The following is a 27,014-nucleotide window of genomic DNA, read 5'->3' as shown; positions in this document are numbered from 1 at the left end:
TAGAAATCACTGCTTCTAACTTAGAGGCTTGCTTGTGGGAGACTGATAACTTGTGGCTGGTCACAGTAACTGTAGATTAAGAGTGAATTGCCATTATTGTTCCTTAATTGCGTAATTCTATAGTTCCAAAAACTAGGAGCATTGTTTTCCATTTTAAATGTCTCTGTTTGTAGTATTGGGATTGGACAGAATACAAACACACTTATACCACTATTATCCATATTCATACAAAATTTTTAGTGCATTATATTCATAATAGTAATAAGAAATGGATTACCAATCGAGTGCATTAGTCCACTGTCTATGTTAGCTGAAAGGAGATTAGACATAGCCTGAATTGTTGCATTACGGAGTGTACTTATTTTTCCTGCTGTTACCCTTTGTCTTGACACCTCTTTTTCTACATCCTGAGCATCAGTACAGTCATTCAAAAGATTCATGAATAGAGTAAAGTACCTGGAATCATAGATGAACATTAATTAAAAGATGTCACAATGGTATCTCCATTTCACTAAGTCTGGAAAACCTTTAATCCTAATTTTAAAATTTATATACAGCCTTAGCATTTGCCAATTTGAGCTGAATTACTTCCAGCTTCTAAGTAAATAAAGGCAACTATATGGAATCAAACAGGCTATATGTGTTAATACTGAAATGTGTCATCCACAAAGCATTATATAATACATTTTGTATTTGTAAACACAATACGTAAAGTAACTCACTATACAGCTTCCTTAATGAGGCCACAAAATCAATCAGTTTTTACCCTCACAAAAAGAGATATCAAAACCTGAAAATGCTGAAACGAGTTTATGCATTTACACAGTATGGCCTTAAATTTAGGTGAAGGTAAATCTCTCTTCAATCTGAACCCTGGTTCGAATACAACAGTGCCCTAATAGGTACAGTCCTATTAAAAATTGTACATCCTTGTCTTCCTCTGATCTTTGAATTACCTTGCCCAGTCATTTTTGCAGTTGTAACAGTCTACTGATCCCTTCTAGGAAACTTCCAACTATTTATGACAAATCTAGATGCATTATTGAGATTCCTGGTACACAAGAAGAAACAGTAAGTAGTTTGTGTGGACTTCAATGTAGATTTCTTAAAAGATTCCACAGGAAAAATGAAATTGAATAATTATTTGGCTATTTCACTTTGATTTCAGTAGTGAACTTTACAATTCATGTGCAGAAAGATAGCAGGACCCTACTCAAAAACATTTTTGTAGACAATGCTCACCTGAAGCAATTAACGTGTATCAAATTGTTAATGGACTACCTGACCATGAAGCACAATTAATAGAAATAAACAATGCAGCATCTTACATCTCTAAGGCATGTTCATACAAAGCAATGATACTCATTAATGAGAAGAGGGTACAATGTTTTAAGAGTAAGTTCAAAGAGATAGATGAGGCATATGCAGAAAGAGATGCTAATGTGAAATTGAATATACTACATAGCAAAATGCTGTCAATATTTGAAAGTAACTTTCCTAAAAAGATATCTGAAAAGCCCATTAAAAAACAAGTAAGCCATGGTTAACTAAAGATATTAAAATCTCATTCAAGAGGAGACAGGAAATTTATATAGAAGGCAGAATCAGTCAAAATCTGGCATAAACTGCATTCTTTTTTTAAGAAAAACCTGTAATATTTCAAGAGAAGTCTTTGAAATGTCCAGAAATATGCATATCCTGACTCCAGCCGAATGTGCTTGGCCAATCAAATTCTGGTCAATAATTATTTCTCCTCTGAAGGCAACTTTATAAATGAAACTGTATTGTTGCAATGGTACAAACATGGCATTTTCCTATGCTAACCTGTTCATGGGTCACCTAGAGGAACCCTTACAGTTTACCCTGCAAATTAAATACCTATTCTGCTTCGCATTCCTTGATAGCATTTTCACGATATGGACCTATGGCAAGGACACCGTCTCCTTCGTCAAAACTTCAACACGTACTCTCAGATTTGCTTAACATGGTCCTTCTCAACATAATAAGCTACCACCTTGAATGTTATTCTCAACCTTTCTGATGGCTTAATATGAGGGTTGGAACTTAAATAGTGGCAACTATTTAATCACAACCAATACAAAAGAGTTACATGTTTGCACCCGTTACTGTCCTTCAAAGTAGTCACCAGTGTTGTACAGAAGCCGTTGTCAGCGATGTGGAAGGTGTAGTATACCGTTAGCAGAGCCTGTTCTGTTGATGGTGTGAATGGAGCAGTCTAAAGTTAAGGCAATTCTCGTGTATGACTGTGATGATGTTATTTTAATGCATTATGTTCCTCCACGGCAGACCGTCAATGCACAGTAATACTGTTCGTTTTTGCAGCATCACCTGCGACCAGCTTTGTGAAAGAAGCGGTGACACTTTCTGTGCAACCCACCCATCATTTTGCATGACAATGCGCAGGCACGTACAGCGCAAGCTGTGACTGTCCTGTTTGGTTGATGGGACTGGGAAGTACTGTACCACCCACCATACTCCCCAGACTTAAGTCCTTGTGACTTTGATTTGATTCCGAAGATGAAGGAACCACTTCGTAGCATTCACGCTTCATAACTGTTCCGGAGATCAGACAGGCAGTAGATCGCTCCATTCGCACCATCAACAGAATAGGCTCTGCTAACGGTATACTACACCATCCACATTGCTGGCAGCAGGTTCTACACTGATGACTACTTTGAAGGACAGTAACAGGTGCAAACATGTAACTCTTTTGTATTGGTTGTGAATAAATAGTTGCCACTATTTAAGTTCCAACCCTCATAGAAATCTCTGTCATATGAAACACACCGATCACCACCAGTATTTAGACACTGTCAGCTGTCATCACCTCACACAAAAAAAGTTCCTCCTATATCTTTTTTGTTTATTTGATTCACACATCTAATAATGTGCAGATGTACAATATATAGGACATAAGAAGTGTGTCTGATTCTGTTTCTAATCAATAGGGGTAATTTGATGAAGGATAGGCTGCCGACATATATAACCCCATTTTGATTTCTGTTGAGTCTTTGGCTCACCAGATGAACGTTTGCCTTTTTGAAGGCTAATGTTGTGTATTTTCCCACTTACAGGAAAAATTTCTAGGTGATTTTTTCCTTCTGAAGGGGCTATTTCTAGAATGTAAACATAGGTCACTGGAAATACATTTTGTTGGTTGAATATAAGTTGGATGGCTGATCGATCATATTGGTACTCTTTTCATTTTTTTGATTAGCCTCTTCTACATTTTTCTCCGATTAGTGCTACAGGAAAGGCTATGTTATGCTATTATTGAATAAGCAAGTCCATGATACATAGTTTTCAGAACCTTAGCACCTGCAATCACTGTATCTATAGCAGCAAACACACATAATCTGAATACACTGACAACATTGCCATAGTGTCTCCATGCAGTTATTCTGTAAACAGATATCCCATTGTTGTGCTCTAAGATAGGGATATTGTACTTCAATCCCCTTCCCCTCCTCCCAACTAAAAAGATTTTCAATTGCACTCTGAGCTTAGGCAAATCCTAAGCCACACTTGCTTACAATCCTGCACTTCATGAGTTGCACGACTTGTCCAGTATGCTCAGCCCCCATCTCCTACGTATGTGTAGCTGCATGCATTTCCAATCCAGTCAAAAACAGAGTGTTCGAATGAAAGGAGCCACATAGTCTAGTAGCTGTGCTGTAATTACTTTGCAGTGTTCAGAGTGCATTTGATGACTATGTGTTGGTCTATCCACATGAATGGTTAATGCAGCCTGCGGCCAACTGAAAAGCTCCTGATTGTTGAAAATTTTGGGCAGTGTAACACATATGAATTCAACTGTTTCAACACCAAAGCTATTTGTGTGCCCCCCCCCCCCCCCCCCCCCTGATCCTCTCCCTCTCAGTTCCCTTGCACTGCACACGGCACAACTGTCCTATTGACAGATCCTCCATTTCACAATCACACTGACTCAAACATGTATCAGTCCCCTTCCTCCTCTGGCAACCACTTTTTTCTCATTGTTTTCCATGATATTTCTCAACCATTCCAACATTTTATTGCTGTCTCCACCTTATCTCTCTAAGATTATGCCATCCCAATTTTCTGACTGCTGCCAGAATTTATCCACATTTTGCCACTACTGGCTACCTCTCTACTGTATAACAATACTTCTCTTACTCTCTCCCTTTCTTGCACATCTCCCTTCTCCTACTGAGAGTCAATGCAGTTTTGTGATCTTTGAAGTGGGCATCTACCACGGCATCACTTTCTGCTCCTTGCCAAGTGGGTGGTTGTCTGTCTCTAATTTTTAAATCAGTAGTTAGTTCCACTATTTTCATCCAAATGTTCTGCTGCTTTAAGTCATAATCATAACATCTTTACATCTATTTCCATATCCAAGACTAGTAATTTACTTACTTAAGAAACAGTTGACTTTTGGCTTCCATTAAATCACCTCTGTCTGATTCTTCTGGCTGAAGAGGTAAGCCACGAAGTAATGCTGCCACTGCTTCCATACATGCTTGGTCAAGATCTCTATCAAAAAGAAGGATAATAAATAAATATAGTTTCTTAAAAACTTATAGCAAGAATGTATGTTTTTAACTGTATATACAGATAAGTCACAAGAATAATATGGAATGTGAAAACATAACATAACCTTCCTATTACAGTCTAGATTGCAGCACTTTCTTTGAAAAAGGTGACTTGTTTCAAACACTCTTTCAAATCATCTTCAAGCCGTATAGTTTTAACTGCTGTAACTTCTCAGATCACTAAAGCGCATCTTGAGTAGGGAAGTTACAATTTAGTGAACTGACAAGTTACTATTGAAGCTGCCTACGAAGTGTAGTTGAAACTGATTGCTTTATATCAAGAAAGAGTAGCTATCTAGGCATTATAATAAAAAGTTTTATACATTACTGACAACATGTGCACCATAATTTCATCACGTTAAACATACTAACCACATGAAAATTACAAACACACAATCTGTATTATGTTTAAGGTGAATTCATTAATAGATTTTACTCGCAGGACTTCTCTCAATCTGTTTATTTATTTAATTACTAAATTATATGCCAGTCAGTTATTTTATGTTATTACCTCGTAATAACTGTGACATCACCAGAACCTGGTGGTGCTATCTGGTGAGATGTTCCCATAACCCAATCAGTTAGATACTCCACAAGTTTATTTCGAAATTTCATTTCCTGTCGAAATGCTAAGTCATCTCGACGTTTCATCATTGCTTCTACTAGTTGACAAAGCTTCGTTTTTATGTGAATAGCATGAACAGTCATGTCTAAATGTCGCACATACCTGTAAACAAATATTATAGTTTGATAATAAGCACTTCATTTCATTTTTTTGTTATAATGTGTTATATATGTATATATGGTATTATGTTTAGAAGTTCATGATTTTTTTGAGCTTTGGGTGATTCTAATAATAATAATAAAGGAAAAATAAATAGAGGGAAAAAAGATAAATCTTAAGAATTATACCTCAAATATAATGTATATATAACCTTCACCAGTTCTTAAAATTAATTATAAAATGCACTCTATTTTACACTGGATCCATGCTGGTCTTGGTAAAACTCGTCACAGCACCCACTGTGCCTCTTAACAACCTCTATTTTTGAGATAAAGCCCTACGCTTTTGTGGACTCACTGCTACCATGTCTTGTGCATTGCCAGGGGTTTAGTTACATGGTTCACAGCATGAACCACACATGACTTACTGCATACCAAAAATGTCTATCTACAACAGCAGTATTCAATAAGTGTGTTTATTATATTAGGCAACAATAATTGTTCTTATTGTTATGTGAAAATGTGACTACAGTATTCTTTGTTATGTTTGGCATGTCAGCTGCTTATAATTTTTTGTGCCTTAAACCTTGCACGATACCTGTGGGATATTTGTTAAATAATGTTATTTTTAGCTGTCCAGGGATCAGGGATTTTTAATGCCAAGTTGAAGGTCCACACCTACAGTGATGTTACCTCTGATATCTCCATTTAGAAAACACTGTAATACAGTATGATCAGATGTACTGCTCTCTCCACATTCACATCTGTCCTATTATTTCCATCTTTACAGGATACAGCTTACATCCTTTTATGAAATGGATCATGAACTTGGGTCCATATACTGCAGTTACTTCCTTTCTCAGATGTCAGTGAAAAACTGATAAACATAACACACAGTGTCTGTATTATCCCAATACCTCTCACATGTACTAGTTCTCCTAGCACATACCAGTTATCCAGGACTTAAGTTGCACTTTATTCATGATTTGTTTCCCAATGATTTGCCTCACATATTCAGTGTTCTCCTTCTGAAACAAATAGCATGCAGACCTGAATCTGGCAATTATATCAATGAAATATATTCCCAGAATTACTAAAAATGCTTCTATTGGTGTTGCACTAAATGCTCCCAAACATCTTAGAAGAACACTTCACCACATATGTCTTAGGTGTGTTTTCCCATGTTGATAGTGCAGCTACTGGACCCACACACTTGCTGTGATTTCAATAATGACAACAACGATGGTATAATGATACAGTATCACTGCTGACAACAGTAATTTATAACTCACAGTTACAACATGGGCTAGCTTATGCATTATTTTGCACAGTTTCTCAATGACTTTACTGATGTGAGCTGAGAAATCTCTTTTTTATTTATTTATGTAAATCCTAACTTCACTTAAGTCACTTTTAGTTAGACAGTCTACAGGAGAAAAAAAGTTTGCCTTGTTGACAATCTCTGATTTTATCATTAATGCACCATTGCTGCTTCAGTGATGGAGCATTTGTTGTTTTTTGGCTCCGGCTTTGCCCACGAGTCTTCTGAGGCAACTACTGGAAAGTCATCTGCATAACTGATGCTGCTGCCTATGTCACCTTCCCCATCCACTACAGCTAGCAAGGGTTCATTGGACCACGTGTGGTGGCTGTAGTTGGCGCACTTGATTCACATTTGGGAGGACGATTGTTCAAATCCATATCCGACCATCCAGATTTAGATTTTCCTTCATTTCCCTAAGTTGCTCCAAGCAAGTGCCTAGATGGTGCCTTTCAGAGGGCATGGCTGATTTCTTTCCCCATGCTTGAAACATTTATAGTTTGTACTCTGTCTCTAATCTTCCTTCCTTCCTTCCTTCCTACAAAAAACTGGCCCAGATGGAGCCTGAGGACAGCCTGTGGTGATATATTTGTTTATCTTTACCTGTCCAACCTGCCACTCAACAGTTCGTCTTCTGCACTTGTTCACCAGACTACTGAAGAGGAATTTTGTGTTTCAAGAGCTCTTAATCCGGTGAACATCACTTCTGCAATCTGCACCATTGTAGCCATAGCATATTGTCTAGGTGTGCCATCTACTACTCTTATAATCCTCTATAATGCATCATCAATAGACTTCCCCTTTCTGAATCCAAAAATGACTTTGGTGCAAGCCATGAAGCTCACTGCGTGCCTGTGAACAGTGACACAGGAGCCTCACCTCAGTTTAGATCTCTGTAATACATCCTAGTACGAGTGAGGCATTAAGAATGGATATTAAAGGAGTCACTATCTGTGGAGCTGCATGTTACAAGACCTCGGGATAAATGTCGTCAAGTCCTGAGGAATCCGATTTCTTCATCTTGCAGATTTCTGAGGCTACCTCTTCTTCTGTAAAAGGAAGTACAACATGATTGTTAAGATATTCAATATGCATTTGATTTTGAAAGTAAGTGTGCCAATCATTGTCTGTAGCAATGTCATTCTCAGGAAGAAGTGGCTGGAGACGGTGTTCCACTGACTCTCTCAAGCTGCTCCCAGATCCCTCATGCTTCCAGCTTCTCTTCATCGAACTGAAATAACTACAAGTAATTTTACTTTTTCATACAACAGTTTGTATGGCTGTCCCGAGACAGTGAACTGTAACTGGCATCTTATGTAACAATGAGCTTGTTTTGAGATTAAGACTTCTTTCCTTCTACTCCGTATTTGATCAGTAGTAATACTCCAAAGTAACATGGCTATGCCACAGCACAGGTTTCACATTAGCATTAGTAAAGTAACTATTACATGACAAATATTGACTACATAATGCACAATCAAATAGGGGTAATGCAGGAGTAGGTTTAATAATTAATAAAAAAAAAATAGGAGTGCAGGTAAGCTACTACAAACAGCATAGTGAACGCATTACTGTGGCCAAGATAGACACGAAATTCACACCTACTACAGTAGTACAAGTTTATATGCCAACTAGCTCTGCAGATGACGAAGAAATTGATGAAATGTATGATGAGATAAAAGAAATTATTCAGATAGTGAAGGGAGATGAAAATTTAATATTCATGGGTGACTGGAATTCGATAGTAGGAAAAGGAAGAGAAGGAAATGTAGTAGGTGAATATAGAATGGGGGTAAGAAATGAAAGAGGAAGCCGCCTGGTAGAATCTTGCACAGAGCATAACTTAATCATAGCTAACACTTGGTTCAAGAATCATGAAAGAAGCTTGTATACATGGAAGAAGCCTGGAGATACCAGAAGGTATCAGATAGATTATATAATGGTACGACAGAGATTTAGGAACCAGGTTTTAAATTGTAACACATTTCCAGGGGCAGATGTGGACTCTGACCACAATCTTTTGGTCATGAACTGCAGATTAAAACTGAAGAAACTGCAAAAAGGTGGGAATTTAAGGAGATGGGACCTGGATAAACTGACTGAACTAGAGATAGTGGAGGGTTTCAGAGAATGCATTAGGGAATGATTGACAAGAATGGTGGCAAGAAATACAGTAGAAGAATGGTTAGCTTTCAGAGATGAAATATTGAAGGCAGCAGAGGATCAAGTAGGTAAAAAGACAAGGGCTAGTAGAAATCCTTGGGTAACAGAAGAAATATTGAATTTAATTGATGAAAGGAGAAAATATAAAAATGCAGTAAATGAAGCAGGCAAAAAGGAATACAAACGTCTCAAACATGAGATCGACAGGAAGTGCAAATGGCTAAGCAGGGATGGCTAGAGGACAAATGTAAGGAAGTAGAGGCTTATCTCACTAGGGGTAAGATAGATACTGAATACAGAAAAATTAAGGAGACCTTTGGAGAAAAGAGAGCCACTTGTATGAATATCAAGAGCTCAGAAGGAAACCCAGTTCTAAGCAAAGAAGGGAAAGCAGAAAGGTGGAAGGAGTATATAGAGGATTAATGGAAAATCTCATATAAAGATGTGAAACAAATACTAACAAAGAAATAGAGGGGATGGCCAGTACTTACCACAACTCAGTACAGCCGACAGATACACAAAACAGAACAGAAAATTTACGTATCCTAGCTTTCAGAACTTTGTTCCTTCATTAGGGAGGATAGAGGAGAAAAAAGGGAGAAGAAAGGAAAGTGGATTCAGTTACAACCCAGGTTATGAAGCAACAGGGGAAAGGTAAACAGGGAGGGTAGCAAAGATGGAGGCATGGGTGTCAGAGGGAAGCCAAAGATATTCTACTGTAGTACTGTGCCAGCTTCAAACCAAAGAGGATGCATACAGAACTAAAGAGGTATATAGTATAAAGATAAACATAACTATGTAGGATGAAAAAATGCGTGAATGGCTAAAGAGGAAAGGGAAAGAGGAGAAGACTGAAGAGTATATGGGAGAGAGGTTGGTTAACATAGGTTCAGTCCAGGGGTATGGAATGTAACAATGTTGTGAAAAGGAAAGTTGCTACTCAACATATAGCAGAGATGCTCAGTTGCAGCTGGGCACAACAAAAAGACTATCAAAAATATAGCTTTCGGACAGTAAGGCCTTCATCAAAATTAGCCAACAAACAAACAAACAAACAAACACACACACACACACACACACACACACACACACACACACACACGCGCGCGCGCGCGCGCTCGCGCAACTCACACACACGTCTGCAGTCTCAGGCAACTTGGCAGTGTGGCCTCAGTTGCCTGAGACTGTAGTCATGATGCATGTGTGAGTTGCGTTTGCTCTACAAGGCACGTTGACAGTCGAGTATCATACATTGGTTGCAAACTATGTACATCCCTTCATGACAGTTGCCTGAGACTGCAGTCCTGTGTGTGAGTTGCATTTGCATGAGTGTGTATGTGTGTGTTTGTTGTCTAATTTTGATGAAGGCCTTACTAGCTGAAAGCTGTATTTGTGACAGTCTTTTTGTTGTGCCTATCTGCAACTCAGCATCTCCACTATATGGTCTGTCTATCACGACACAAAAAAAAAACATTAACTTATATTTCAATAAAGCAGTTTAACAACACCACTACAGCTCTTTTAAAAAGTCTACTACTTCCTGGGTATTGGATGTGCTAATATTTCATGTGAATTTTGTCAGTCACTAGTTAATTAAATTGTAGCACTTTATGACAGTACATTTGTCATACTCATTCAAAAGCACCCACAATTCTCTTTGTAGTAAAATTTGTAGATATACTCTACCTTACAATTGCAAGCATCATTCCTTCAATACTTGTAACACCAAGGTGTTCTGAGGGTTGATCTGTCTTGCTTTCAAGGACATTTTTCATAATGAAGATGATATGTTCAATAAACTGTGTGCTGATTTCTGTTACAATAACCTGAAAATAACAGAAATCATTCCAAACAGTTATCTCATAACCTGTAAAAATCCCAGCTAAGAATGAGAATCAACAAAGATAGTTAAAAATATTTTAGATTATATGAGCATCTACATAGCGACCATCAAAACAACTGAAGCAGGATTGATATATATACCCAAATTGTAAAATATGATTGAATCTCTAGCTTTGTAATTTTTAGAAGCCCTACATTAGTAGAAAATGCATACCCTAGCTAAACAATGCCTCGTAAGAGTGGTAAAACATGTGTTCTCCTCATTACACAACAACAGCCTTAACAGAATGTTTTGATCAGCTCCTGTGGTAACAGTGACTTCTGTAAATCACATCCTGAAATGAGATCATCATTATCAAAATTGATCCAGACACCATCCATAGTCAACTAAAATCTTGGTAACATATTTGATAGGATCTGTGTCACTTCTAAACATGCCTCAGTATAACATAATATGTAGCCATCCCATTGTAAAACCTGCTCAATGTAGCTTCTCAGTACCTCATAGTTTAAACTCACAAATAGCAACATGTAGATAAGAGAAACACTTCCCACTGAGGTGGAAGTTTTGTTCAGTTTATTGTAAGGGAATGACCACTACCACACTGTTGATCAGAGTAAACACCAGCATACAAAATGTGTACACTAACAGCACCAATACTGTAATCTGATCATCCCGCAGAACATAACAACAGGGTTTGTGATGTTAATCAACCTTTGAAACTCTGAACCTAGTAATGTGCCATAGTTGTACAAAAGCTGGAACTTCATTTGGGATGAGTAATGTCCAAATCTTTATTCAACTACCCAGAATTAAGCTTTCTGTGATATCTCTAAATCACTTGGGACAAATGGGTCCTTCGTAGAAAGCAAATGCTCTCATCACTGATGGGACATTAAATCTCCCTTTAACCTGAACACTGAAGATGAGAAATACCTCTCCAATACATTATGAGCTCTTGTCACCCACATGGTATTAATCTATGATACTAAAAGTTAAACGTCAAAAGTGTGTTCTTTCACCATAATTTTTTACTTATTCCTCTCACCTCTTATTGCTCGATTCAAGATTTTGAGTTGCTTTTTCTTCCTTTGCAAATATACAGCACACCATTCTGTTATCCTACATGCTACCATCTCTGTTACACATGCTTTGCACCATTTCTTTATTCCTGTGCCCAATCCTTCCCCATCTGTTATGAAACTCTAATTTTCATTCTATTTCTCCTTTCTCCTGATGAGAGAATATTTGAAAGTTTGGAAAGCTAGAGACCCTATCGAGTTTTATTAACTTGTATATTTCTAAGTCTTGAACCGGAAGTAATTTTTCAGCTGTTGGTAAATACAATCTTTTCTTCTGTTCCATAAGTCATTAAAAGTAAAAATGAGTTTCACTGACCTGACCTTGCTGGTCAAAGAATTTCTCCACAATTGCTTTTATCTGTTCAAACAGAATTGGGTACAATGCTGGAGACATTTCATGTCCAACTAATTCCTTCACATGCTTCTGAATCTGGGCACCAAACTTTTCATTGTTGCAAACAAGAAGCCTCAAAAGTTGTCCAACAAACCTGCAAAAGTTTTTGTCAATGTTACCAGTCTTAAAAAATTGAATCATTGGACAGAATGTGAGTACTGTGGAAAAACAATAACACAGTATATTTTTGATTATATGAGTTTTTCATTTCTGTATTAAACTGTAATTCAAATAGCTAATAGGAAATCATACAGATATTGGCTTCCAGAATTGATGCTGCAAAATATGTTGTTTTCTACTGATTCATTCCATGACTAAAGAACTTTGTATTTAGTGATACAGAAACTAAAGACATAAGTGAATAAAACTGTAAGTCTGTATCTGCTGTCTCATTAGTTAATCCCATGAGAAAGGTGCTTGATGGATTTGTTTGTTTTTCTGCCCAGAAACATCTATCAGTGTTGACCAAGTCTGCAATTGGCTATACTACTCATGAATTGAAAAAATTTAAAGCAAAAAACTGTGCAAAGACACGCAGCAAATGTATTTTTTCAAGAATGCTAGTTGCCATGCATCAATTTTTTGTTTTCTGCATTCAGTACATAAAGAAAAGCATAAGTAACGTGCAAGAAGCATCCTCTAAATAGCAAGATGAAGTATAATATGCATTTTATTTCTGCCTGTGACAATATGACTGTAGATAAAATAGGTATGCACATGTTTCAATCATTTAAACATACAGTTTCATTTCACCTGAAACAATATTTTGCTGAAGTCTGGTTTTGTTTGTATAAAAATCTTTGACAAAAACTATGGCTAGAGTTGTTGAATAAGAGTTTCTATTATCAGAGGATTAATAATCAGGACACTGAGAGCAAACCTCATCAGCAAAATGTGGTGTATATATCTGTAGATATTAGAAGTAAAATATTGTTCATTTGTGTGCAGAATTGATGCAAAAAATTTTGATTAACACTACACAGGATACCTGAAGTTTCCTGTGTCCCAGACACTGAGAAAAGAGTGTTTGCATAATTGCTGTCACAATTCTTTGCTCCTTTTCTGCCACATGCATTGGTGCTAATCTAAGGATTCTCTGAATATCTTGGTTCCAGATCGAGATGTCAACATTTTCAGATACTGGAAGCAAGTTCTCAGTTACCCTTTACCAAATAAGAACATAATCTTTATACTCTAAGACACGTTATATAATACAATGATGATTTTCACAACTGTCTGTCTTAGCTGCTGGCTAAGACAGACAATGAATGTTTCCTAATATGCCCTGCTTCATATCTTGAAATTATTTCAGTATCTGTACTTGTTAGTCAAGATTTATATATTGACTAACACAATGTGAACATTTATTTTGTGTAGCAACTGAACAGAAATGAAAAAAAAAATGAATGTAATTATTGTTATTATTGTTTTTTGTGTCCCAGTCTAGCACATTGCTGCTATTGAGGGAAGACTATGAGAACTAGGCCAGTAATTCTATGACTTCCTTTCTGCAAAACAATTTAACTCAAACAAGGTTCAGTAGCTCTCTCTTCACCAGAGATTCTGAATTCACTTAAAACTGGAATAACAGTGTCCAGTCTAAAAAGTCTACAAGTGAGAGCAGTTATTTTTTTCCCTCCAGTCCAGGAGAGTTCTAACATCTCATGATCAAAAGATCAGCATTTGCTTCTTTCCAGTGTTTTTCCCCCTCTGTAGTGATTTAGAGGATAACTCAATGAGAGTGACCGTCAAGTTTGCCAAATAGTGTGGCCTTCAATGGAAGTCACTTTTTCTAAGCTGTTCTTCATGTGGAGTAGCAACAGTAATGCTAAACAGACCTGCCTAATCACAGACGCATGACCAGATTTTCAAATAGTCACAGGGTTTCAGACATATAGCGATGACACATCTGCTGCAAGCATGTAAGTGCAAACTAGAGGCCTCCAGTTCCATCTGAAATTTGTCTATGTCATTTCCGTGCCATTATCATTGGGCTTTAGAAAGTGATCTGTGGGAGAAATGTAAAAGTGTGTAAAGTTGTTTAAGGTAGGTATCATCTTGCTTATTTTAATCACAACAAAAGTTTAAGAATGTCATACTAGAATGACAACAACATGACTGCAAATATGTACACTGTCTGTGAAATCTCCTACTTGACTCAGACCACAACTCTCAGGTTATTCACTAATTTGCAGTGTATTCCAGATACATGTATGCAAATATGGTAGTGGTTTTTAGAGTAGCCACACAAAATGCTTTAGTAGCATTACATAATGTTGGTCTTAGCTATTTGCTGGATGTGTCTGTACACTACACTGGTTATCACTCTCAAGTTTTCTCCAACAGCTTTGCCTTTAAATTTTTCGGAGAAGTTGTCTTTTAGAATTTTTACCTTCTGCTTCCAATATTGAATTAAGAGTGGCACCAATTATTATATCTGCCCGCTTCCAGTGCCTACAACCAGTCACCTAATTTGTCTGTAAAGGGAGGCCAATGCACATATAGTGATTTTAAGAAGTGACAAAGACAGTGAGGCATAAGGTGGAAATGAAAATGAATCAATTAGTCAGAATGTTAAACCACATACAATATGACTTTATGGAATACTAGAAGAGTAAAAATGGAAGAATACAATGAAGAAATTGATGTGTTTAGGCACTATGAGTCTACTGCTAGAAAACAAAAAGTACCCAACCAAGCAGTAGTTGGAAATAACAAATACAACATGTTACGTAACTGGACAGATGAAAAATCTATTCACCAAGTGGCAGCAGGAGAACACACATACAAGAGGTATTACGGTTTGCAAGCTTTCAAGAGCCAGTGGCTCTTTCTTCTGGCAGAAGGGTTGACGGGGAAGGACAAGGGGTGAAGGTAAAGGACTAGTGAGGTTTAGGAAAAGGGGTAGAGTTCAGATAAGTCACCCAGAATCCCAAGTCAGGGGAGACTTACTGGACGGGATGAAAAGGAAGACTGATTTCTGGGGATTGCACTGGACAGACTGCTTGTCTGGTCAAGTCCCCAACAACCAGTCTTTTGCTTGTTAACGATAGTAGATGTTATATGTGTGTTCTCCTGCCAGCGCTTCATGACCAGATTCTTTTATCTATCCAATTAAATTATATTACCAAAAATTATTTTTGTTGAGAAATAGATATGTTGTACCAGAAGCTCATCTGTTAAGTACACATTTGGAAACTGCTGTTGCATCATCGCTCATATGAAGCCATTGCTGAGTTATAAAATGAAAGAAAGGTAATGTGCCAATCAAGAAATTAAAATATTATATGATTTCTAATGGAAGACATTATAAAGTAATGATTAAGGCACAGTATTCATTGAACAAAGATTGTGCTGAAAAGCTTTAACTAAAATAATATACAAATAAATAATTCTGTAAAATTAAATTTAAAGTTGTTTTTTCTTTCTTTTTTTATCTTAACTGAACAGCTCGAATTCATGTTTCTACAATTTTCTCCATTTATAGAGTCCTTCAAGGATCAGATAATTAAATGTCATCCTAAGAAATCTTTGACTAATGTTTTAGAATAGGGAATCTCTGAATACATGTTTGAGGTTTCACCAAAACCAGCAAGAAAAGTACAATGACAAAAAACATCCACAACTATAGGATATCAAAATGCTATCCATTTTGTTCTAAGCACTTCTGAATCAAACTACTGATAAGCATTTTACTTTAAAGAACAATAAGACTAAAAATTATAGAGAGACAAAGGAGAGGAGAGGGGTGAAGAGAGAGAAAATGAAAGCTATTTCATGTAACAGATTGTCGCAGTAGATTGCAAGTGTAGCCAGATGATTGAAAAAACTCAACTTTAAACTGCAGCAGGAGCTATTTCACATTTATTATCTGTTTCACTGTGAGATGATAACTCATTTTTACTTTGATCTAATGTTGTACGTTTTGAAGACTCAATTTATGTACAGTCCACAGATATTTCAATGTCATTTCAAAACACATTCTCATTTTTATTAATTTGGATAGTGAAATGACTTACTGTGTTACAGGGCAATATTGCACATCCTGATTTGTATTAGTTAAATTGCATTTCCGTGGCTCCATGTTTGTTGCCAAAAGACCAATGCCCAGAGAGGGCCGTGAGGGAGACTTTCTCTGCAGGCAAACACCACCCAAGGCACACAGAAACCCTGTCATGTTGGCCCATTCATTTATTTGGTCCTGCACGTTCCATGACAATACCAAATCAAACATTAATGCATTATTGATCATGTAACAAAACAACACAAAGTTAAAAGAAAGAAATTTAATTTATTTAACAGAACATTTTCAAATAGTTTACAGGGTAATGTCACACTTTGAATTAAAGTGTAAGACTTAGTATAGTGATTACATGTTTTGTATGAAACAGTGTCAAAATGCAATAATGCATTTATCAACTAAATCTATTGATGTTTAGCACTTTTTATGATATGATGAAGTAAAATTACCTCAAGTTCATGTTCTGAATTTTGATGTGAAGCTCTTCTTTTTCCTACAGAACGATGAAATGGTTCAACCTGACCATCTTCCATTTTGGATTTAGGGTATGACGTTAATAACTTTGTTGAAGCCTCCCAGTTACGAAATGTCTCCTCCCATGCCTTAGAAATAAAATACATACTAGTTAACAATTACTGAACTAAGGAAACAAAATGTTATTGATGTTACAGTATTAACAGTTTACGAGTAAAAGTAGCAACTCACTGAATTGTAGAGGTGTTGAGTCATCGATGACGAGCACATAAACAAAACTTTCCCTGCTTTCAACTGAATCCTTTTTTCAAGCTAGAGCACACAGAGGCACATGCATGCACGGACTGTGTTTGATGGAGTGGTTGAGTGAAGAATGGAGACAGGGATCAGGAGCCTAGTCTCCTGTGCTAAAGATACAAACCACTTACTTCACCAACTCCCATCCTTCCAACTTCCATAACCACCTGGATCCCTACTCATCACTGTTGATGCCACCTCCCTGTTCACAACTATGCCTAGAATCTTGCTGCTATCTAACACTACCTATCCAACATCCTTCTGAATCCAAAAAACCCACTACCATATTCCTTATACAACTCACTAATTACATCCTTTCACGTAACTATCTATTCTTTGAGGCAAAGATATACAAAAAAATTTGCAGCACGGCCATGGGCATCCACATGGCACCCTCTTATGCCAATCTGATTATCAACTGCCTAGAGAAAATCTCCTAGTCTTCAAACCATCCTTGGACCACACTCACTACCAGCCTCTTGCCATAAAGGTCATATCCCAGTGGAAAACCCATCTGCAAGAACTGTGTGATAAACCCACCCACTACATCCTATCCCAGACCCATCACAGCCTTCCCCTATCTCCCATGTGTGACAGCAGTTATGTCATATATCAGTTCTGCTGCAATTTCTGCATACCGTTTTATGTGGGCATGACAACCCTTTGTGTGTTTCAGGTTCAATAATGAATCTTCATGATCTGGACTCAGGGCCAGGACACACTATCCTCAATCCCCCACAGCCTCAACATCTTATCTCCCCTTGATCTGGTTGTCCTCAGTGGAACATGCCACCTTTCCGGGCAGACCTGCACCTCTGATAACTTCAACCACACTTCTGCCCATATGAAGCCCGCTAAATATCAGCAGCATCTGCGTTTTGATAGCTGTCATGATTTCCACAGCAAAAAAATCACTTCCAGACATCCTGGCCAACTGTGCTCTGTGTATCAGCAGTAAGGATAATTCTCATCCCCAGTATGGTGAAGGCCTAAGGCCTTTCCAGGCAAGCATTATCTCCAAAATATAGTTCACTGACAGACTTCCTGGACCATATTCTCAAATACCCCTAATCCTCCCACCAAATTTAGGAACCAGCTACAAAGAAGCAAGCCCACTTGTCACCCAATATCATCCCAGATTGCAACAACTGAACCATGTCTTTGTCAGGGTTTCAAATATTTATCATTATGTCCAGAAATGAGGAACATCTGATCCCCCCCCCCCTCCCTCTCTAAGTGGTACTGTACACTACCATTCCAATCAGAGCAACATACTGACCCATCCTTAGGCCACACTCACTACCAGCCTCTTGCCATATAGGTCATATCCCAGTGGAGAACCCACGTGCAAGAACTGTGTGATACACCCACCCAATACATCCTATCCCAGACCCATCGCAGCCTTCTCCTATCTCCCATGTGAGCCAGCAGTTATGTCATATATCAGTTCTGCTGTAATTTCTGCACCATTTTACGTGGGCATGACAACCCAAATGAACGGTCACTGCCAAACTGTGGCCAAGAACCGAATTTACAAACCAATGGCAGAACATGCTGCTGTGTACAATATGCTCGGTTTCAATGCTTGCTTCATAACCCATACCACATGGATCCTTCCCCTTAGCACCAGCTTCTCTGTTTACGTATATTGGAGTTGACCTCGTAACACATCCTTCATTCCCTTGTTCTTCTAGACCTCAGTTTCTGTTAATCCCTTGCCTCACACCCACCCTATCCTGTCCCATGATCCTAACTTCATTCATCCTGCACCCACAATCTGTTCCCCGCAGTCTCCCCTTCCTCTGTTCTGTCCGCTCATTCCTCATCCACTTCTCCCAAGTCACTGTCATCTTCACGCACTGTATGGACTCACCAGTACCAGTGCCCATATCATATTCCTGTACCATGCACCTGCTGCCTCTCTCTCAGCTGTCAGCCACCCTTCCTCAACCTCCCCTCCCACACCCACATCATTGCTCCCTCATCCATTCCATCTAGCACAGCCCTCAACTCAGTTAAGCTGCAGAACTGCAACCCTGGCACAGTGTATTATCTCGTTCAATCAGCACTATTATTTATGTGTTGTTATCTTTATTTCTAAATTATTTACATTCTACCAGATTACAACTGAACCAGTGCATTATTTACCAAAAATAATGTTAACTCATGCAAAGACACTTACTGGTTGCACACCATTGATGCAATGTTCAATTTTCCTCAACAAAGCCATAATACGCTTCTGCAAGGCTGCACGTCCTGTAAGATCAGGTTTCATTTCAAAAATAGAAAATTACTTTCCAGAGTCACATCAATACTACATATACATATCAAATTCGTAAATATTTTCCATAAATATCAGTGAAGGAAGGAAAACTGTAGTTATAAGTAAAAATGACCAGTGCAGTGAACTGTTTGGATAAAGCTGACAAGGAAAAAAACACAAAAACAATATTCATTCAAATTTAAATATGGTGACAGAAAATTCAATGTACAATATAAATATCTACATTTGCACAGATCACTACCTACCTAATGAAGGGGGCACCAAGCCACATACTGGAACATCAAAAACGACGAGTGCCAACTGCGCTTTTGGATAAAACCTCTTGTCAGAGAGTTAACACACACAGACACTTCTGCGCAGTTGTGTGTATGAGTGGAATGGGGAGTGGGAGCAGATAACAAACAGCAGTGTTTCACATTCTGGCAGTACTACTAATTTGCTGCTGCGAAGGGGTGATAAGAACTTATAAGAGTTTTACATTCTAGAGCATCAACAATTACGTGATGAAGATGTCAAACACGAGAGATACTCAAAAGCAACCACAGTTTTTTAAATGATGAACAAATTACTCCTTGGTTTCTTTCTAAAATGTCAAACTTTCTGACACTATACAATTATTCAGTATCCTATACCTTTTCTTAACAAATAATAGGAGAGTAAAGGTAACCACTCACCTAGCTGACGCAGTTGACAGTTATATCAAGAAGACTGAAAAAATAGTGAGCTTTCAGACAATGTCTTTCTTCAGAGTTAACTAATACAAAACACACACACAAACAAACTGAGCACACCAGTACAGTGGTAAGCACACTGGACTCCCATTTGGGAGGACAACGATTCAAACCTGCATCTAGCCATCCTGATTATGTTTTCCATGATTTCCCTACATTGCTTCAGGCAAATGCTGGGATGGTTCCTTTGAAAGGACATGGCCAATTACCTTCTCTATCTTTCTCTCATTTGAGCTTGTGCTCCGTCTCTAATGATCTCACTGTCGATGGAACATTAAACACTAATCTCCTCCTCCTGCTGCATATACAAATAAGCAGTTACACTTTCCCAGCAGAGCACAGCAGTGTTTTCAATTTTCTTTGTGTACATTTTGACTTTGTGAACAACAGGGTGATTTTCTTTAATCTATTCACTGTTTATATTTCACTTTCCAGTATCTTATTTCTTAATTAACTTTCATACATGGCTTCTCACAAAATATGCAAGTACATATTTCAATGATTACTCTCATTTGATGCAGCGATAATAAAACAACAAAGTAGGAGAAGATAGATTGCTACTTACTGTAAATATGACATGTTAAGCTGCAGACAGACACAATTAAAAGACACACATAGGCTGTCCTATCACCTCCCAATTCTCGTCTCCCATCTTCTCTGTTTGCCACCCTCTACCATTTCATCTGCCCACTTTTCCCGACTCCTCTTCTTTTTCATTCCATTTTCACCACCTCCCTGCCCCACAACCTCTTGACGTGCGCCTGTAGACAGTCTTGTCCTGGCAGAGTCTGCCAGAGAGTGCTCCTCTCTCTTCCACCCATACGCTGCTTTCCCTTCCTCTTCCCCACCCCCTCCAGATTGCTGCTTCCATTCCACGTGATAGCTGCACTCTGGTCCAAGCTGCCAGAGCTGGCGGTCACATGTGCATGTGGTATGCTTGCTTGTGTGAATGAATGGTGTGTGTTTCTCTTTCTTTTTCTGACAAAGGTTGTGGCTCAAAGCTTAGGTGTAAGCGTCTTTTAATTGTGCCTGTCGGCAACTTAACTTATCATTTTTTACAGTAAGTAGCAATCTGTCTTTTCCTACATTGTTGATATTCTAATCTGGAGTTCAAGGAAAATGAAGAAAATTAATATGATAAATGACAACAAGAAAATCAGTAAAAGATAGTGTTCTATACTATCACATCATGGCCACAATAAAATCTAGATCCAAAGACAGGGTTGTTAATGAAGCACTATACTTAGCACTGAAAGCACTTTTACTGCAGATACCAACATACAGCTAGAACAGAACTGCCTCTGGATGTAGAGTGCTGCTGTTTATACAAATACTGAATATTCCACAATATGCAAACATTACAAACATAAAAAAATTTGAGAACCTTCCACAAATGAGAAATACTACATTAACAAATATTCATTGAAGCTAGAATCTGAAATGGCACCCTGCATCACACCAGCCAGCTATGCTAACCAATACTCCACAGTGCATGCAGCACATCTCATAATAATAGTATCTTACCCAAACAGACACGGGAGGAAAGTAAAAGTAAAGGGAAAAATGAAATACCAAGAAGGAACAAAACACAATGATAAAAATATATAAAAGATTAAAACATCAGCAACAAAGTGCTTGAATATGAAAACTGACTGAAAGACTGAAAAGTGTTACTGTACATCCAAAATAAAATTTGTGGCTGATTTAATCACAGTTTTATGGTAAGTTCCCCAACAAGTATCATTTTATGATACATTATCTCCAAGCTAACAATATAAATGGCTTTGAAATCAGAGAGAAATGATGGATGCATTATAAACAACAATCTTACCCTGATTTTGCTCACGATAGTAAATTCTTGATTCCCCGCTGGCTGTGAGGCAAGAAGTATTGAAAAATATATGAAATTATTTGAATCTTAAATTATTACAAACAAACTTTAGTCACTGGATCTGTCATGTAAAGTAATTACTGAAGAAGTTTAAAATCAAGTTAAGACAATGATTTAAGGTTTAAAACATGGACTCAAATATAATTTTTAAGAAGATATTTTGCTCTATTTTCAACAGTCTCTGGACAGGATATGTCGCTTCTGTGAGATGTGTAATACTCACAAGAAAAACCACAATTGTAAATAGGAATATTCTGATAAACTGAAACAACTTACCAGGATACAGTAAAGCTGATTCTTCAGTGAAAGAAAGTGGATAACTGTAATAACTAAAATTATTTATGAGTGTGATTTAGATCTCTTTGCAAATCCATGACTCACACAACTGACAGTCTTTGGCAGAAGGACACAAATTCTTCAGGGTTCAATACAAGAGCCATATGATCTGCTCAGATAGGGGATGTAAAAAACTGCATAATATTTTGTAATGCAATTCATTGTTTTTACACTCTATATTTTCTTATATATTCCATCCACTTTTACAGTTTCTCTTCACACTGCTAATGGCAATACCATATTTAATACATCAGTCCTCATACGTAGATGAGTGGGTGAATGTTTGACATATTCTCATTTGGTGTGTAACTTTTTCATCCTCTATAAAACCCAAAAATATCCATAACTTTGGTTTCTCTTTCAAGAAATGCTGTAGTCAACTATAATTTTTTTCCAGAAAATATTCCTTTATAAACATCAGTGGAATAGATTTGGTTAAGTTAAGCAAAAAATCTGTCACAAGAGCAAAATGGATTGTTTCATAGAGGTGTTGACTTTCTAAGATGATCTGATGAGTAGGTGCCATCATCCGTATTCGCTATTTGGCTTAGTTCCATGCTGGTTTTCTTTCTACATTCAATAATAAAGTGATGGAAAAATAATTTTTTTTTTTTTTTCATTCTCTGATATTTTCTGAGATATTTTGGTTTTGCTTCACATACGAAATCCATGACACTTTATAAACCTGTAGCACCAACCGACTGCACCCTTAAAGTCTGTTAAGTTCACCTGTAGCGTTAGCTTTGCATATTTGAAGCATTTTTGTATTAATTCCAATGCCAATTGGATGGTGTCCTTGAATCCTTTTCAATACGTCATCTTCTAGTTTTGACCATTTTGCATTCAATGCTCAATTTACACATTCAGTCTTCCTCAAATTTTTTTTTTTTTTTTTTTTTTTTTTTTGCAGCTCTTCTTCACTAGCACACCAATCACGAGTGGTTTCTTCTGTTAATCGAGGGCTGAAAAGCTATTTAGCTGCACTGCTTCAAAGTTCTTCGGCATATGCCATTACTTTCAATTTATAGCCAGCACCATATGAATATCTTTTATTTTTTTTTCCATTATGAAACTCTAACAAAAATATTGTACTGTTACTGATAACACAAATCCCTTCAAATTCAGGTTCAGGTTCACTAGCATCATAGACTGCAATGACACACTGTAGGCTAGACAGTGGTCTGGGTTTTTGATGGCGGGGCAGGAGGGAGACAGTGTTAGCAAGCTTGTGAAACCCTTCAACTGATGTTTGTTGCATCGGTGCACTGCTGCTGCCAGTTGAATCCAATGTCGCCAGACAGAGCTATGTTTCCCGTGGAAGCGAATATGTGGCCATTTTTAAGACTGGAGGGAATTTTAAATCAAAACACTGGACATCTTTACATAAATTTCAGTATAAGACACGCCTGATTTTTGGAGGCAATTTCTTGAAGGAAGAAGTGCATCTTAAAGTCCATAAAATACAGTATATCAGGTTCTGCTTTACGTATCAGGCCTGTCCAAATGAACTACAGAAACTTGACATCGAAGGCTAGACAGTTCCTTATATGCTGCACACCAGCAAATATTAGGCATTTCCTCATGCAACGTAGAGAACAATGAAAGTTGTATAGTGGAGTATTGAAATACAACATCTATCATTTCAGTGGAAGATTTCCAATTTAGAGACTGCATAGCCAACAGCATTTGCAAGATCATGTAGTGCCTACTATGAAACTTGCAGGTTCCCAATTAACCCAAAAGTTTATAATATAACACTACATTACACAGTTAGAATGGCATTTGTGTTATCAACTAATGGGACCAAAGTGAGTATTATGTGTGTGTGCATGACTACTGATCCACACTGCACAGTCTGCATTGGAAATGTATTGATGGCAGTAAGAATCCTGAATGGAATAAGAATGTATGAGATATTTTGAAATTCACATGAGACCACACTGGTTTTCATTTCAGTTCTCCTCAAAGAAATGAAGTCTTTACATTTTGGAGCCTGACTGAAGAACAGCCAGTGAAAATGAAAGCTGCCACAATTGGGGAAGATCAGCTGTCAACATAATACAAATAAATACATAAGATATGGCCATAGACTGATTCTGACTATTATTTCAGATATGTATTCTGATGAATTCAAAATTTCTGCTGTATTGCAATATATTACAAATAGTGATTTCATCCTACAATGTAACAAAATAGCATTTTTTTTTTTGGCATCTGAGTAAATAACACACCACATGTGCATTCTCATTATCATGCATTGAAAACTTTTTAATGTACTAAAATGTAGGAAGGAGAACAGAACCGATGAGCTAAATGTGAGAGCGGTAATAAGACATGAAAGTGTTTCGGCCAGTTTGTAACACAAGTAATCACATGTCAGAAATTTTTCTAGCACTCTCTCTATTGTACTTCAACACAACTTGCTCTACAGTGCGAACATAAAGTCCGGGAACTCTTTCAATTATTTATTGCAAAAGAACTAAACATTGTACCGATGTCATACATATTGCATTTTGAAAAGAAACTATGAAAGTTTTTTTTTACAAACATTCGATATGTAAACATGAGTGACCTGGCAGACGTCAATACAGTAATCGAATTCTTGCCATACCCGTCCCAGCATGTCATCGTCAACTGTTGCAGTCACTTCCCATATTCTCTCCCAGAGTTCTGCTACATCATGAGGTAGAAGCGGTACCTATACCAGATATTTAATGTGTCCCCACATAAAAATGTCACGCAGAGTCAGATCCGGTGATCTGGGTGGCTGTTTCATGAAACAGCTGTCCTCTTCTGTAGCATGGCCGATCCATCGATGCAGCAGCTCCGTGTTCAGGTACCCATGAACCACACTATGAAAATGGGGTGGAGCCCCATCCTGCTGAAATATGAAAGGAGAGTACGATTGCATTTGAGGCATCAGCCATTGCTGCAACATGTCCAAGTAGGAATATCCAGTGACAGTGCTCTCTGCAAAGTGCTCTCGCATCTGAACTCGACAAGTTTGCAACTAGTGCAGACTATCGGCAAATTACCAAACTATGCTGTGGCAGCATACACGAAAAAAAACTTTCAAAGTTTCTCTTCAAAATGACATATGTATGATTTCTGTACAATCTTTGGTTCTTATGCAATAAATAACTGAAAGTGTTCCCAGACTTTATGTACACCCTGTATTTCCAAAAAAGATTCATTTTTTATAGTTTATTATGCACACTGCAATTCACCAAGTATTTTGTAGTACACTGTTGACACAAACCTGTGGTGAGCACTGTGGCAGCCTGTGAGAGTTCTTGATAAAGATGGTAGTTGGGTAGTAATGATGTCGCTGTAACTTCATCTGAACCACATCGTATATCCGCCTCTTCACAAAGCAAGCTGAAGCAAGACATCGCAACCAAAACAGCTTCTATGTCAATGCTCCATAGGTACATGAAAAATACAACCTAAATGGAAAGAGAATATTGCCAATGATGAAATGTGTCAGCTTACCAACATCATCAAACAAACAGTAAGTCATTGGATAACACACTTTAACTGCAGACAGAAAATTACCTCTGCAGCCTGCTATTACTTTATTACATTAACTGTCGTAGAAGCCTCATTAAAAAAGAAAAAAATGATAGAGGGAGAGGGAGGGGGGGGGGGGGGAGGGAGAGAGAGAGAGAGAGAGAGAGAGAGAGAGAGAGAGAGAGAGGGAAAACGACACTACTGAAAACACTGTAATCCTTTCAGCTTCTTCAACTCCCATGAAAGACTACAGGTCCATATTGTGTATCAGATTCTTAAATCTAGCAGGACATTTTATCTTTAACTCCCAACATCATGCACCCAAACACAGCATTACGTACTCACAAAGCAGCAACAATAAATTAATCATATTTCACCACAAAAATCTAATCAGATTACAGACTGATACTGACTTTAATTATTCCTCAGTACTAACTCTAATCCCTTGATACTGAGGCCAGTGAATGTAATAACACAACACAAGGTGCTGCCACAACTAAAGGTGTCACAGATTGGGAAAATACTCTTGTTATTCTAGACCTTTCTTCATAGAGAGCACAGGAACAATGAAAGCTTTTCCATAATCTCTTAATCCACTTTTCCATTCAGTTTCATGGCAGAGTCAAAGTACTTCAATTCAATTATCTATTATAATGATTCCCCAGCCACTGTAAAACTGTATATTTCTTTCCCTTTGTTAATAGCCATGGTCTGAAATCCTTCCAACATTCACCACCTCATTCCTCTATTTTGCTCTTCCAACTGGACAGTGATGTTGTGTTGTAAGTTTTATTCATCAAAGGCTACTTACTATCACTAAGTCATCTACAAATGCCAATCTAGAGGTCGTCGTGTGACTAGGGCCTTTTGTCAGGTAGGCCATTCCTCGGGTCTTTCGATTTGACGCCACTTCGGCGACTTGTGCGTTGATGGAGATGAAATTTCTTTATACAGGGCACAATTCTGTTAAACTCCACGACTTTTTAATGAAGTCATGAAGTCAGCAGATTCCTTGTTTATCATCCTCATACAGTTCATCCAATTTGTATACAGCCTGCTGTTAGAGCAAGATAAAGATGGCAGATTCTACATTCCTGTACAAATTTCCAGAGTTCAGTTATTGAAATCCTGTCAAATTTACATCTTTCAAAATAACATCAATGGGCACCACCATATTAAATTAGCACTGTCCAAAGGAGGGGGGGGGGGGGGGAGAGAGAGAGAGAGAGAGAGAGAGAGAGAGAGAGAGAGAGGAGAGGGAAAAAAAAGAAAAACATGGCATGCAACAACTATCATATGATCCTCCTTTTGCACTTTTCCCTTTCTGTGCATCTAAATTGAGAACATTCTGG

The 27,014-nt window shown here is 37.7% G+C and overlaps 1 protein-coding gene across 1 annotated transcript in view; it reads right to left on the bottom strand.

The window, feature by feature from the left end:
* Positions 1–27,014, bottom strand: part of LOC126474727 (neurofibromin) — a 457,914-nt gene that overhangs the window by 296,977 nt on the left and 133,923 nt on the right. The window contains exons 14-22 of the mRNA XM_050102210.1: positions 25,412–25,598; positions 19,093–19,166; positions 16,589–16,741; positions 16,138–16,319; positions 12,041–12,212; positions 10,486–10,625; positions 5,104–5,319; positions 4,417–4,533; positions 278–456 (exon numbers count right to left, since the gene is read on the bottom strand). Coding sequence (XP_049958167.1) covers positions 278–456; positions 4,417–4,533; positions 5,104–5,319; positions 10,486–10,625; positions 12,041–12,212; positions 16,138–16,319; positions 16,589–16,741; positions 19,093–19,166; positions 25,412–25,598 — 1,420 coding nt within the window. The remainder of the gene's footprint in view (positions 1–277; positions 457–4,416; positions 4,534–5,103; positions 5,320–10,485; positions 10,626–12,040; positions 12,213–16,137; positions 16,320–16,588; positions 16,742–19,092; positions 19,167–25,411; positions 25,599–27,014) is intronic.

Source organism: Schistocerca serialis, chromosome 1 (genome assembly GCF_023864345.2).
Source record: "Schistocerca serialis cubense isolate TAMUIC-IGC-003099 chromosome 1, iqSchSeri2.2, whole genome shotgun sequence".
Classification (NCBI taxonomy): Eukaryota; Metazoa; Arthropoda; class Insecta; order Orthoptera; family Acrididae; genus Schistocerca; species Schistocerca serialis.
This window is presented reverse-complemented; position numbering and strand designations above follow the sequence as displayed.